At 40.6% G+C, this 14,464-nt stretch overlaps 1 protein-coding gene across 1 annotated transcript in view; it reads left to right on the forward strand.

The window, feature by feature from the left end:
• Nucleotides 1–852: 852 nt before the first annotated feature.
• Nucleotides 853–14,464, forward strand: part of KCNH5 (potassium voltage-gated channel subfamily H member 5) — a 320,226-nt gene continuing 306,614 nt past the window's right edge. The window contains exon 1 of the mRNA XM_040333059.1: nt 853–1,439. Within this exon, the coding sequence (XP_040188993.1) occupies nt 1,367–1,439 (73 nt within the window). The 5' untranslated portion in view covers nt 853–1,366. The remainder of the gene's footprint in view (nt 1,440–14,464) is intronic.

Below are 14,464 nucleotides of genomic sequence, written 5' to 3' on the forward strand. Positions count from 1 at the left end.
TGGCTGTCCTCTCCCCCCAGATTAGACAGGTAGACCTGGCTGTCCTCTCCCCCCAGATTAGACAGGTAGACCTGGCTGTCCTCTCCCCCAGATTAGACAGGTAGACCTGGCTGTCCTCTCCCCCAGATTAGACAGGTAGACCTGGCTGTCCTCTCCCCCAGATTAGACAGGTAGACCTGGCTGTCCTCTCCCCCAGATTAGACAGGTAGACCTGGCTGTCTTCTCCCCCAGATTAGACAGGTAGACCTGGCTGTCTTCTCCCCCAGATTAGACAGGTAGACCTGGCTGTCTTCTCCCCCAGATTAGACAGGTAGACCTGGCTGTCTTCTCCCCCAGATTAGACAGGTAGACCTGGCTGTCTTCTCCCCCAGATTAGACAGGTAGACCTTGCTGTCCAGTGTCCTCTCGCCAGATTAGACAGGTACACCTGGCTGTCCTCTCCCCCAGATTAGACAGGTACACCTGGCTGTCCTCTCTCCAGATTAGACAGGTACACCTTGCTGTCCAGTGTCCTCTCGCCAGATTAGACAGGTACACCTGGCTGTCCTCTCTCCAGATTAGACAGGCACACCTGGCTGTCCTCTCTCCAGATTAGACAGGCACACCTGGCTGTCCTCTCCCCCAGATTAGACAGGTACACCTGGCTGTCCTCTCCCCCAGATTAGACAGGTACACCTGGCTGCCCTCTCCCCCAGATTAGACAGGTACACCTGGCTGTCCTGTCGCCAAACTCTGCTCGTTGTTCGCCCAGCAGGGAGGGAGGGGGAGATGATTCCAGGAGAGCCCGGCTCTGGGAGGGGAGGGAGGGGTTTGTAGCGCAGAGGATTTATTGGTTGTGTTGGGAGAATACTGCAAAGAGCAAAGCTCGCCAACACCGCTCCCGGATCGTGTGTGTGATCAGAGAAGAGCGGAGGAGCTTCCAGCCTGCCGGGGAGAGGGACACAGCCTGCCGGGGAGAAGAGCCTGCAAAGTGTGCTGCTGAGAGCTCGGAGTACTGCGGGGACCTCCGGGACTACAAAGTAAGGAGAGCCAAGTTGGAGGAGGGGAGCGGCCGCCCAGGGACTATCGATGGGCTCCGCCGTGCAGAGAAGGGCGATGCAGGGGGATGTGAGTATTCCGGGCACTCCGCGCTGTTAGCCTACCGGGCTCGGGACGCTGTCCATGGTACTGGCCGGCAGCCAGCCTACGCAGGCGCACTGTGTCCGGTGCCTGCAGGTCCCTGTGTGCAGCCCTGCCACAGTCTCCGCACCCGCCGCCCGAGGAGCGTTACCATGAACTGCCTCATCCCTCCCAGGAAGACTCATCCGCTCACCTCCAACCTCCGCAGCAGCACCGCCGCCCAGCCCAGGAGCTTCCCAAGCGCAGGATGCCGGGGGGAAAACGGGGCTTGGTGGCACCGCAGAATACGTTTTTGGAGAACATCGTCCGGCGTTCTAGTGGTGAGTCCCTGTCCCCTCTCATGGTGGGCGTGTGATTAATACCAGGGAGGGGGACTTGGCAGCAACTTTATCAGGGACCATAAAGTTTTTTTGCACTGTATGTAATGGTGCCCAGGGGTTGGGGTGGGGTTGGTAGTCATGGTGGTCAACAAGGGTTCCATTTTTGGGGCCTCCAACTCAACTACTGTCCCAGTACAAACATTCATTGATGAGTAGATGGAGATGAAGTCTACTCTTCATAATGCCATGAACACGATTGTGGTTCAAATGTAAAACCGAGGCTCCTAAAGTGCCCCCCCCACCCTATTTCCACAAGATCGCTTGAATAGGAATTGGGGGAAGCCTTCTGCATGTTTCATGAAGATCAATGGATGGAGATGAAGATTATCCAATAATATACTCTGTAAATAAATGCATTCTTCATATACACATATCTCCCCCCCCCTCATTTCAAGTTCTTAAATCTTAAAAACTCTCATGGTTCATAATTTTACGCATAGGATCAGACAGCCCCACCCCCACCACTTTCATTTCTAGTTCTCATACCTTAAAAAAAAAATCTCCCATTTTAAGCTATAAGAACTGTAAATGAAGAGGGGATCACTGCCAGATCCCATGTGTGTATGTTATACCTTAAGAAACTTGTGTACTTGTGTGGTTCATAATATACACAGGATCAAACGGTTTCATTTCCAGGTCTTATCTTATAAAAACTCCCATGGTTCATAATATATAGATAGAATCAGACACTGGACCCCTTTAATCTCCAGTTGCTGTATCTTAAACTCTCATAGTTCATAATATACTAATAGGATCAGACAGTCCCCTCCCCCTTCATTGGTAGGTCTTATTAACTACAAGAGGTTTTTTTTTTAGGCTATAAGACCTGCAAATGAAGGGGGGGGGGGGACTGTCTGATCCTATGAGTATATCATGAACTTTGAAAGTTTAAGATATAGGAACTGGAGATTAAAGGTGTTCAGTGTCTGATTCTATGTATATAATATGAACCATGGGAATTTTTTTAACATAAGACCTGGAAATTAAAGGGTGGGGGCGCCCTGTTTGATCCTACGTGTGTATTATAAACCACAAGTTTTTTAAGATATAACATACACATAAGATCAGCCAGTGACCCCCCCCCCCCCCCTTTAATTTATGGTTCTTACAGCTTAAACTCTCACGGTTCATAATGATATACTAATATGCACATAAGATCAGACAGTGACCCCCCCCCCCTCTTCATTGGCAGGTATTATATCTTAAGCTCTCATGGTTCATAATGATATACTAATATGCACATAAGATCAGACAGTGACCCCCCCCCTTCATTTGCAGGTATTACATACACAAAGGGTTAATCAATGACCCTGCCCCTCCTTAATTTCTTAATTTCCAGTACTTATAGTTTAAAAACTCTTGTAGGATCAGGCACCCCCCCCCCTTTCCAGTTTATATATCGAAAAAAAACTCTCATGGTTCATAATATGCACGTAGTATCGGACAAGACCTCCCCTTAATTTCCAGTTCTTATAGCTTAAAAAAACTCTCATGATTCATAATATACACATAGGATCAGATAATGCCCCCCCCCCTCCTTAATTTTTAGTTCTCACAGCATAAAAAATTCTCATGGTTCATGATATACACATAGACTCAGACCGTGAACCCCAATCCCTTCCTCCTCTTTCTTCTTCATTTCCAGTCTAAATAGCTTGAAGAACAAATTGGTGAAGACTTCTGCATGTTTCATGTGCAGATGGAGGGAGAGGAAGACTATCCAATGCAATACGTGTGACTTTCACGGTCCATAATCTATACATAGGGTCAGCCAGTGGAATCCCCATCATTTCCAGTCCAAATAGCTTGAGGAACAAATGGGAGAAGCCTTCTGCATATTTCACGTACAGATTGATGGAGCTGAGGACTATCCCATGCAACAAGTACATGGTTCATAATATACACATAGGCTTAGAACCCCCCCCCCCCCATTCATTTCAAGTCTAGATAGCTTTAAGAGGAAATGGGACAAGTCTTTTGTGTGTTTCATGTATGGATGGAGATGAAGACTGTCCAATGCAATACTCTCGGTTCATAATACACACATAGGATAAGACAGTGGACCCCTCACCCACCCTTATTTCCAGTCTAAAAAGCTTGAAAAAGAAATGATGAAAGCATTCTGCATGTTTCATGTAGAGATCAATGGATGGGTAGGAAAACTATTCAATGCAATGCTGTCGACTCTCACGGGTCATAATATACACATAGGGTCAAACAGTGACCCTCCCCTCCTCTTAATTTTCAGTCCAAAGAGTTTAGAGAATAAATGGAAGAAGGATTTTTGGTGTTGGCCATGTATGGAGTGAATGAGTTGCTCTTTGGTAGACACCAATTAGATGTTCTAAACCAAGAGAATGGTTTGGCATCATGGAGAATGCCTAGCTCTTTCTACCTGCCCTAAATGTTTGCAATGTATAGGTCTATGTGATGTCAGAATAGGGTTCCACCACCAGCTAGAAACACATCTAGTGTACAATGGGCCCCAAGATGCAGTTGGTCTTTGTATAACTTTACAGTCTGCACAAATGGAATGTCCACCCCTGGAGCAGGCAGTTTGGCTGGAAAGTTTTTGGGGACTGCAATGTAGCTGAAAAGCCAAGCCACAGGCTAGCAATTTCCTGTAATGTTGGATTTGAGTCATTATGCTACTTATTTATTAACTGTAATTGGACATTGACCCTAATCACTGGATATGTTGGTTTGGTTAGAAAAGATGCAGCTTGGAAAATACTTAATGTGGTGTCCCCAAATGACAAGGAAGGGATATGACATCATTTTTCTAGTTGTGTGATTTTGTATTTGTCAAACTATTTATCTGCACATATTGTAACTAAGTATGCATATTTGTGTGTGGAGAAAACATATATATATATATAAGTGTTGGAGAAAACAAATAATTTAAAAGTGTAATTTAAAAGTGTGTGTGTGTGTGTGTGTGTGTGTGTGTATATATATATATATATATATATATATATATATATATATATATATATATATATATATATATATATATATATATATATATATATATATATATATATATATATATATATATATATATATATATATTGCACACACTTCATTTATATATAGCTTTTCATCTTGAGGCTAGACAGCCTCAATCGTTGACTGTTGCTAATTAGTTGATATTTGGAACACTGAGCATATGTAGAAACAAATGGTTCTGTTCACATACATTATTAATATAACTGTGCAGTAATATATGAATTCTGTTGAGTGGTAAAAATGATTGGAAGCAGAATAAACTGTGAAGATTTTGCGTAGTGTATAGATGTCATCATTGGCACAAAGGAGTAAAGGATGAAGTATTTGCTTAGCAAAGCTTACATCTAACCTCATATTCCCTTTAGAGGTTTTGTGTTTGTGTCATATGAGATACTTGGCATTGCATATATAAAAGTCATTATTTAGAATCTGGGGACATTTTGTATTGTTGCATTCTCAGATGTTAAATACCAGTTTGGCTACCAATGCTTTTTGTTGGTTTGGATATGATATAGAGTATCTAGAGAGCATTGTCATGCAGTATTACCATAGGGTTAACTTTGGCATTTACAACACATTGCAGAAACAAAAACTTGTCCTCGTGGGGCACGTTGTGTAATGTTACTTTTTATCAACTGCCACTAGAGGTCATTATAAGTGCTTTTATAAATTGAAGCCTCTCAAGCAGTCCCATGCCCTCCTAAGATGTTCAGATCATCTTCCCGGGATACAGGCACAAAGTATAAAGGTTACACAAGACCGCACAGCTTACCCAAAAACATTCATTCATGTCAATTTTCCTAAAACTGGAAAGTGCAACATCCGGTGCAGCTCTGCATAGAAACCAATCAGCTTCCAGGTTTATTTGGCAAAGCTTAATTGAACAAGGTAAAGTTAGAAGCTGATTGGCCACCAGGCACAGCTGCACCAGATTTTGCACTCTCTAGTTTTAGTAAATCAACCCCTATGTGTTTTGGTTTAAATAGTGCTTTCCAATGTGGGCAATTTTTCCCTGTGTGATGCGGAAGATTTGACATGTTGTGATTATTCCGTCATACTGATTTGGATGTCATTCAATTTATGTACGCATATCTTGGATCCTTCATGATTATACCAAGTCACATACAAATATCCAGTATATGGCAAGCATGTACATGGTATTCATTGTGTGTATGTGATCTAGTATCTTGTGAAGAAGGGAATTTTTATATATAAAATGTGTGTATGTGTAATATATATATATATATACACTCTTGTACTGTGTGTATATATACTGTATATATCTCTATCTCCCTCCCCAGAAATAATAATAATAATAATAAAAAAAAAAACTATTTTCCTATACCAGTAAATCTAAAAATGCAACATTATTACTTTGCTTGTGAACTGGCTCAAAAGTTATTTTATCAATTAATACAGCCAGACTTATGGGAACTATCTTGCGAGCTGCAAATGACTGTGCTATACTGTATATGGAACCATAAAAACAAGATAGTTACAGATCGAGGCTAATCTAAAATGTATGTCTTCTTTGTTTTTTAGCCTTAAAAAAAAAAAAAGGCAACTTAAATAAAATTTGGTTGTCTAATTTTATTCCTCAGTATGTTAACTTTAAAATATTTTTGTAGTACTTCATTTTTTGATGCCATGAGTAATTTTATAAATACAGCAGACCTAAGGATGGACTGGTTTTGATTGTGGCAGCTGATGCATTTGTCGGTCTTATCTGGAAGATGTTTTTTTGGAAAATGATCCATAATAGCCTTTCACATTTATAAGACAGATTTAAAAATGTATAAGCTGTATGGACACAAATTGGTGTTTTGCTTGGAAAGTGTCTCAAAGTGCTTATTTTGTCATTTGCCTGCAAAGCTGCTGGAATAGGGCAGGTTTTCTGGGAAAGCACAAAATAGATGTGGTGCCAAAACTGTTTAAGAATTTTGACTATATCATTTTTTTTTTTAGTGTTGTTGTTGTTGTTTTGCACCATTTTTGAACTTTTATGACATTATGTGGCAGTAAGTCTTAAGAAACCATGATTGTCCAGACAGGCACATTGGAAGATATAGTTCCACTTGCTGAATCTAGTTTTCAAAGGCTTTGCTTTGGTGATATTTTAATACAAAATTTGTAAATAAACTGTTTGTTATAACGGTACTTTTTAATACATGTAACCCTTTCATCAAACTATTTATTTTAAGAAAAACAGAAATAGCGCGCACACCTAGTGCATTATCAGAGATAATTTAATAATTTATTTAAATTTTTTGTATAAAAATGCAACTAACAAAAGGCCAAAAACACAGTGCATGGACATGCACAGAACACTGGGTACAGCTAACGTGTTTCGGGTTCGCAACCCCCTTCCTCAGAGCTAGGCTAGTCTCGCACACCATGGGCAAGCGCTTTTTTAGAAAATGGTAATACCATATATACCTTTTTTACACCACCATTTTATCTGATATCTGTTACGTCACACATTGGAAGACCTATTGGCGCTGGAAGTGACTGTGTTTTTTGTAATCCTATTTATTTTGTTAGAATGTCAGAATATACCTGAACATTAAAGGTCCCCATATAAATATGTTAAAGCATTCTCTTGTAAAGGAAACATAGGGGAAAATGCATTAATAATTAAATATTTCCTTGTTTCAAAAATGCATTTTTATTGGAAAGGTTTTATCACCTGTTGCATTGCAATATCTTAAATCATACAGGTCATGCTATTATTATTTCTTTACTAGAGACAACATTCCACGTTGTGTCAGCAGTTTTTATTAGAAATCCAATTTTAGATAGAGAAGCTGAACTCTGTAATGTGCCTAGCAGACGGTAAAGGACTATGCCCTAGTATTGCTTGTGGTCTCCCTGTTTTTGATCTTTTCCCTAATTACTGACCTACCATGTTTTTTTAATATATATATATATATTTTCTTCTGCACTATGAATCTGTGTTTGTGTTTGGTCATAGTAGGGGCAGGGCCTCCGCCAAATAAAACTGTCAGCTGTAAAAAGGAGAGGAAACAAGGGTACTCGGAGCATAGTAATTGGTCGGACTTTGGAGGCATGAAAAAAATGGAGAAGTAGCAAAAAATAAACAATATTTATTGAAAAAAGTACATGGTATTATCAGTGTTCAAAGATTAAAAATCATATAAAATGATATAATTTGTACAGTGAGCCCTTGTGCTTCTACGTGTTTCGCCTATAGGCTTCTTTAGGACACAATCAAGGTTCAAAGAGGTAGCAAAGATAGAGAACGAGTCTCACTGTCTGGAATGAGATATATTCGAATTATAAATCCGACAAATAACACATACATACATATATTATATTACATCTCTGAAATTTACTCCATATCTCGGGAGGAGACCAGCGAACAGAGCCAACAGTGCCTTAGATCTCACTCATAGATCTCATTGCAGATATAAACTGATCAGCCATAACATTATGACCACCCACCTAATATTTAGTAGGTCCCCCTTTTGCCATTTAAATAACCCTGACCCATCAAGGTGTAGACTTCCAAAGGTATGCTGTGGTATCTGGCACCAAGTCGTAGGTAACAGATCCTTTAAGTCTTGAATGTTGTGAGGTGCCCCACCATGGATTTGGACGTTTCCAGCACATCCCACAGACGCTCGATTGGATTAAGAGTTGGAGAATTAGCAATCCAAGTAAACACCTCAAAGACACCACCTTCCATTGCTCTGTGGTCCAGTTCTGATACTTAACTCCTTTTGGCAGTGGATGTGGGTCAGCATGGGCACTATGACTGGTCTGTGGCTACGCAGACCCATACACAACAAACTGCAAAATCACTGTGTGTTCTGACACTTTTTTTTTATCAGAACCAGCATTAACTCAGCAATTTGAGCTACAGTAGATCTTCTGTTAGATCAGACTTCAAAGGCCAGCCTTCACTCCCCATGTGCATCAATGAGTGTTCTTCACCCATGACCCTGCCACCATTTTCCTTCCTTGGACCACTCCTGGTAGGTCCTGACCACTGCAGACTGGAAACATCCCACAGGAGCTGCAGTTTTGGAGTTGCTCTGGCCCAGTTGTGAAGCCCTTACAGATTCTTACTCTTACCTGTTTTCTTCTGCTTTCAACACATCAACTTGAGGAATAACATGTTCACCTAATATATCCCACCCACTTTTACATGCCATTGGAACAAAATAATCAATGTCATTCACGTTTCCTGTCAGTGGTCATAATGCTTTGGGTGAACAGTGTACAGCTATGAGGCTGTAGGCAGAGGAGTTCGGGCAAAATCACTTACCTGGAAGTACAGTGCTTTTTGTCAGGAGGAATTCAAGGAAAAAGGTCTTTTTTTTCAGGGTACTACTTAGTTGCAATTAAAATACCTAAATGTTACCTATAACATAAATCCTTTTTGGGTTAAAGTTCTATTAAACCCAAAGAAGTATAGATCATCCTAATTTTGCACTTTGAAATGAAATATGTTACAAAGCGAAATACAGTGCCTTGAAAAAGTGTTCATACCCCTTGGAATCCACATTTTGTCAAGTTACAACCAAAAACGTAAACGTACTGTATGAGGATTTTACAGGATGCGATAGACCAACACAAAGTGGCACATAATTGTAGAGTGGAAGGAAAATTATAATTGTTGTTTTTTTATTTTTATTTTACAATGAAATATCAGAAAAGTGTGGCGTGCATTTTGTATTCAGACCCCTTTACGCTGATACCCCCAACTAAAATCTAGTGACACCAATTGCCTTCAGAAGTCACTTAATTAGTAAAATTGAGTCCACCTGTGTGTAATTTAATCTCAGTATAAATACAGCTGTTTTCTGTAAAGCCCTCAGAGGTTTGTTAGAGTACATTAGTGAGCAAACGGCATCATGAAGGCCAATGAACACACCAGACAGGTCAGGGCTAAAGTTGTGAAGAAGTTGAAAGCAGGGTTAGACTATAAGAAAATATCCCATGATCAGCTGCTATAGTGTTGCCACCAACTATTAGGAAGTGAGGAGCAATGGTAGGATCAACCAGGTATTTATTAATGTAGAGAAGATGCACAATTGAAAGTTTCTGCTAAAATGCACAGCACCTAATTTAAAAGATAAATACACATAGAAAATATTTGAATTTAATAACAGTTTAAAGCAGGGATTGACAAATCCTGGGCGCCAGGTCGCCATGGCGACTAGAAATAGTGTCCTGGCGACTTGGCTTGGAAGGTGAGCTGGTGTCATCTGGTGGTGAGCCGTTGGTATTACAAGTTATTACCACCAGATGTGAGCTGGCGCCATCTGGTGGTGGCCGTTGGTATTACAAATTAAGCATTACAAGTTAAACAGCAATTCTAATGTCATTTTTCACTATTTTCACTGCCATCTTCTTCCCTCTAATTAGAACCCCCAAACATTATATATATATTTTTTTATCCTAACACCATAGAGAATAAAATGGCGATCGTTGCAATACTTTCTGTCATGCCGTATTTGCGCAGCGGTCTTACAAGCACACTTTTTTGGGAAAAAATGACACTTTTTTTTTAATTAAATAAGACAACAGTAAAGTTATCCCCATTTTTTTTAATATTATGAAAGATAATGTTACGCAGAGTAAATTCATACCCAACATGTCACGCTTCAAAATTGCGTTTGAACACCGTTTACATATGCGGGCGCTGCTCACGTATGTGTTCGCTTCTGCGCGCAAGCTCGTCGGGACGGGGTGCGTTTTCTGGCTCCTAACTTTTTTAGCTGGCTCCTAGATTCTAAGCAAATTTGTCAACCCCTGGTTTAAAGTGGTTCTAAAGGCAGACGCTGTGTTTTTTATTTTTTTTTTATTTTTTTTTTATTTTTTAATGAAGTGATTGTTAAGCCACTTTTATAAAATGCTCCTGTGCCCTCTGTAATATAACAATATGTTCCCCTGTGTCTGTGTTATATAATAAATATGCTTATCTGTACTGATGACATGCGCTCAGGTGTCTCCTCTCTTCTCTGCCCGGCTGACCGTTCCACGCGCGATCGTGGACAGGAGAGGCCGAACAGGGACATGTGTGTAAACACGCACATCCCTGTTCTGTGAGGAGAGGAAAAGCAGATCATGAGTTCCTACAAGCTAGAAACCATGATCTGTTAATTCCTCCAGTCCTTTCCATCCCCCTACAGTTAGAACACACACTAGGGAACACAGTTAACCCCTTGATCGCCCCCTAGTGTTAACCCCTTCCCTGCCAGTGACATTTACACAGTAATCGGTGCATTTTTAAAACACTGATCGCTGATCGATAAATGCCAATGGTCACAAAATGGTGTCTGATGTGTCCGCCTGAATGTCGCAGTCCCGATAAAATTCACAGATCGCAGTCATTACTAGTAAAAAAAATAACTATAAAAATGACAAATCTATCCCTTATTTTGTAGACGCTATAACCTTTGTGCAAACCAATTAATATATATGGTTATTGCAATTTTTTTTTTTTTTTTTTTTTTTTTTTATTACCAAAAATATGTTTAAGAATACATATCGTCCTAAACGGAAAAAAATGCCTTTTATATATAAAAAAATGGGGATATTTGTAATCGCAAAAAGAACAAAATATTGTGTTTCTTTTTTTTTTTAAATGGTCGCTCTTTTTTTGCTTATGGCGCAAAAAAATAACAACCGCAGAGATGATCAAATACCACCAAAGGAAAGCTCTATTTATGGGGAAAAAAAGGACATCAATTTTGTTTGGGTACAACGTCGCATGACCACGCAGTTGTCAGTTAAAGCGATGCAGTGCTGTATCGCAAAAAATGGCCCGGTCATTGGTCAGCCAAATCTTCCGGGGCTGAAGTGGTTAATAAAGTACACTGCTCTAGTTACCCCGAGGGTACTCGTATCTTACATGGAAAATTGACTGCCCTGTAATATTTATGTACAGCTTATCTAATATGTCAGGGCTCAACAAAGCATAAAATTTGGATGGAGGAAACCGTGGCACAGACTCTCTCCAAACGTGTGCAACAACTTGACAGTAGTTCTTCGGCAGTAGTGGTCCTATGTTGAACCCTAATGAAGGTGGAGTGCAGTTGCCCCCGAAACGTGTTGGCTGGTTTTATTTTTTATTTTTTTAAACCAACAATTAAAATGATCTTAAACTTTTTTTGGTTTTAGTCTGGTACTCCTTTCTGTATTTCTATAAAAAAGTTTTAATAACGGCAAGAAACGGTGGTAGATGATATAACAACAAATGCGGTTATTCGTGTGAAACTGTGTCGGCTGCAAATTGGGCAATGGGGATTGAATCTAAAACTTGCCTAACAGGGACATCTACTGAAACGAGGATAGCAGAAAATAATTTACTTGTCACTTATCTCATCCCCTAGAAGTTTTGTTATGTAATATACTTTATTCTTGTATTTCTAGAATGCAATCTTCCCAACAATGTTGTAGAGGAAGGCTGCATCTAATGTAATATAACCAGTTATGTGCTTCTGATGTTGGATTGATCTGTTACTAGGTAACACTAACTAGGTCACACCGGTCTTAGAACTGCCATGTAGTGGGGGTTTTTTGTAGTTCCGTTTAGAGAAACGGAGGTTCGGTGCAATCCATGTCAGGTCTACCGAGTTCAAGGGGGAGGATATGAGTTTTGTCAAAGACACCATGGGTGTTATTTGCCAAAGGAAAATCCACTTTGCAGTACAAGTGCACTTGGAAGTGCAGTCGCTGTAGATCTGAGGGGGACATGCAAGGAAAATAAAAAACAAAATTTTAGCTTGTACGTGATTGGATGATAAAATCAGCAGAGCTTCCCCTCATTTTAGATCTTGCCCCTCAGATCTATAGCAAGTGCACTTGTAGTGCAAAGTCGATTTGCCTTTCGTAAATCAACCCCTATGTGCCTCAGTGGAACTAAAAGGAGAAACATTTATAATGGGTTGTACACTTGGCAATAAGAAGCATGATATATAGTGCCTTGAAAAAGTATTCATACCCCTTGAAATTTCCCACATTTTGTCATGTTGCAACCAAAAACGTAAATATATTTTATTTGGATTTTATGTGATTAGACCAACACAAAGTGGAAAGCAAATGATAAATGGTTGTCCAAATATTTTTTTTTTTTTTTTTTACAAATATCTGAAAAGTGTGGTGTGCATTTATATTCAGCCCCCCTGAGTCAATACTTTGTAGAACCACCTTTTGCTGCAATTACAGCTGCAAGTCTTTTTGGGGATGTCTCTACCAGCTTTGCACATCTAGGGAGAGTGACGTTTTTGCCCATTCTTCTTTGCAAAATACCTCAAGCTCTGTCAGATTTAATGGAGAGCTTCTGTGAACAGCAATTTTCAAGTCTTGCCACAGATTCTTAAAGCGGGAGTTCACCCAATTAAGTATTTTTTTCTCTTTTCCCCTTAGATGGATGCTCGTTTTGTCTACGGGAATTGGCTAGTTGTTTTAAAATATGAGCCGTACTTACCATTTTCGAGATGCATCTTCTCCGTCGCTTCCGGTTATGGGTCTTCGGGAGCGGGCGTTCCTTCTTGATTGACAGTCTTCCGAGAGGCTTCCGACGGTCGCATCCATCGCGTCACTAGTAGCCGAAAGAAGCCGAACGTCGGTGCGGCTCTATACTGCGCCTGCGCACCGACGTTCGGCTTCTTTCGGAAAATCGTGACGCGATGGATGCGACCGTCGTAAGCCTCTCGGAAGACTGTCAATCAAAATAGGAACGCCCAGTCCCGCAGCCCATACCCGGAAGCGGCAGAGAAGATGCATCTCGTAAACGGTAAATACGGCTCATATTTTAAAACAACTAGCCGACTCCCCTAGACAAAACGAGCATCCATCTAAGGGGAAAAATAGTTATGTATGGGTGAACCTCCGCTTTAATTGAATTTTTAGATCTGGACTTTGACTGGGCCATTCTAACACATGAATATGCTTTGATCTAAACCTTTCCATTGTATCTCTTCCCGTATGATTAGGGTCATCCTGCTCGGCCCCGTCTCATATCTTTTACAGACTTTTACAGGTTTTCTTCTAAGATTGCACTGCATTTGACTCCATCCATCTTCCCATCATCTCTGACCAACTTCCCTGTCCCTGCTGAAGAAAAACACATCATGATGCTGCCACCACCACCATGTCTCACAGTGGGTATGGTGTGTTCAGGGTGATGTGCAGTGTTAGTTTTCCGCCACACAAAGCGTTTTTGCTTTTAGGCCAAAAAGTTCAATTTTGGTCTCATCTGACCAGAGCACCTTCTTCCACATGTTTTCTGTGTCTCCCACATGGCTTTTCGCAAACTGCAAACAGGACTTTTTATGGCTTTCTTTCAACAATGTCTTTCTTCTTGCCACTCTTCCATACAGGCCAGATTTGTGAAGGGCACGACTAATAGTTGTCCTGTGGACAGATTCTCCCACCTGAGCTGTGGATCTCTGCAGCTCCTCCAGAGTTACCATGGGCCTCTTGGCTGCTTCTCTGATTAAGGCTCTCTTTGCCTTAACTGGCCTGTCCGTTTTAGGTGGGTGGCCATGTCTTAGGTTTGCAGTTGTGCCTAGAGTTGCCACCTCATCCCTTTAATCCAGGACACACATTAATTACACAGGTTCTGTGGCTGATTAAGGTGGTAATTAAACTCACTTGGTGCTGTATCTGCATTAACCACTTAATGACCGCCTATGGTGTGTATGTATGTGTGTGTGTGTGTTGTATATTTAATATATATATATATATATATATATATATATATAAATATATATTTGTTAGCATATGGAAGGGTCTTGGCTTTGTTGCTGTCTGCATCCTCATTAGAGTGCTTCCCTCTTTATTTCCTGCTGTATCTCCTCTGCAGGGAAAAAGAGACATCACAAACTGCAATAAAAACATGAAAGAGACTCCTAGCTTTAAACATTTTAGATGAAGTCCACTCCAGGTCATTGCTCGGCAAAAAACAAAAGCAACCAATCAAG

Source organism: Rana temporaria, chromosome 13 (assembly GCF_905171775.1).
Source record: "Rana temporaria chromosome 13, aRanTem1.1, whole genome shotgun sequence".
NCBI lineage: Eukaryota > Metazoa > Chordata > Amphibia > Anura > Ranidae > Rana > Rana temporaria.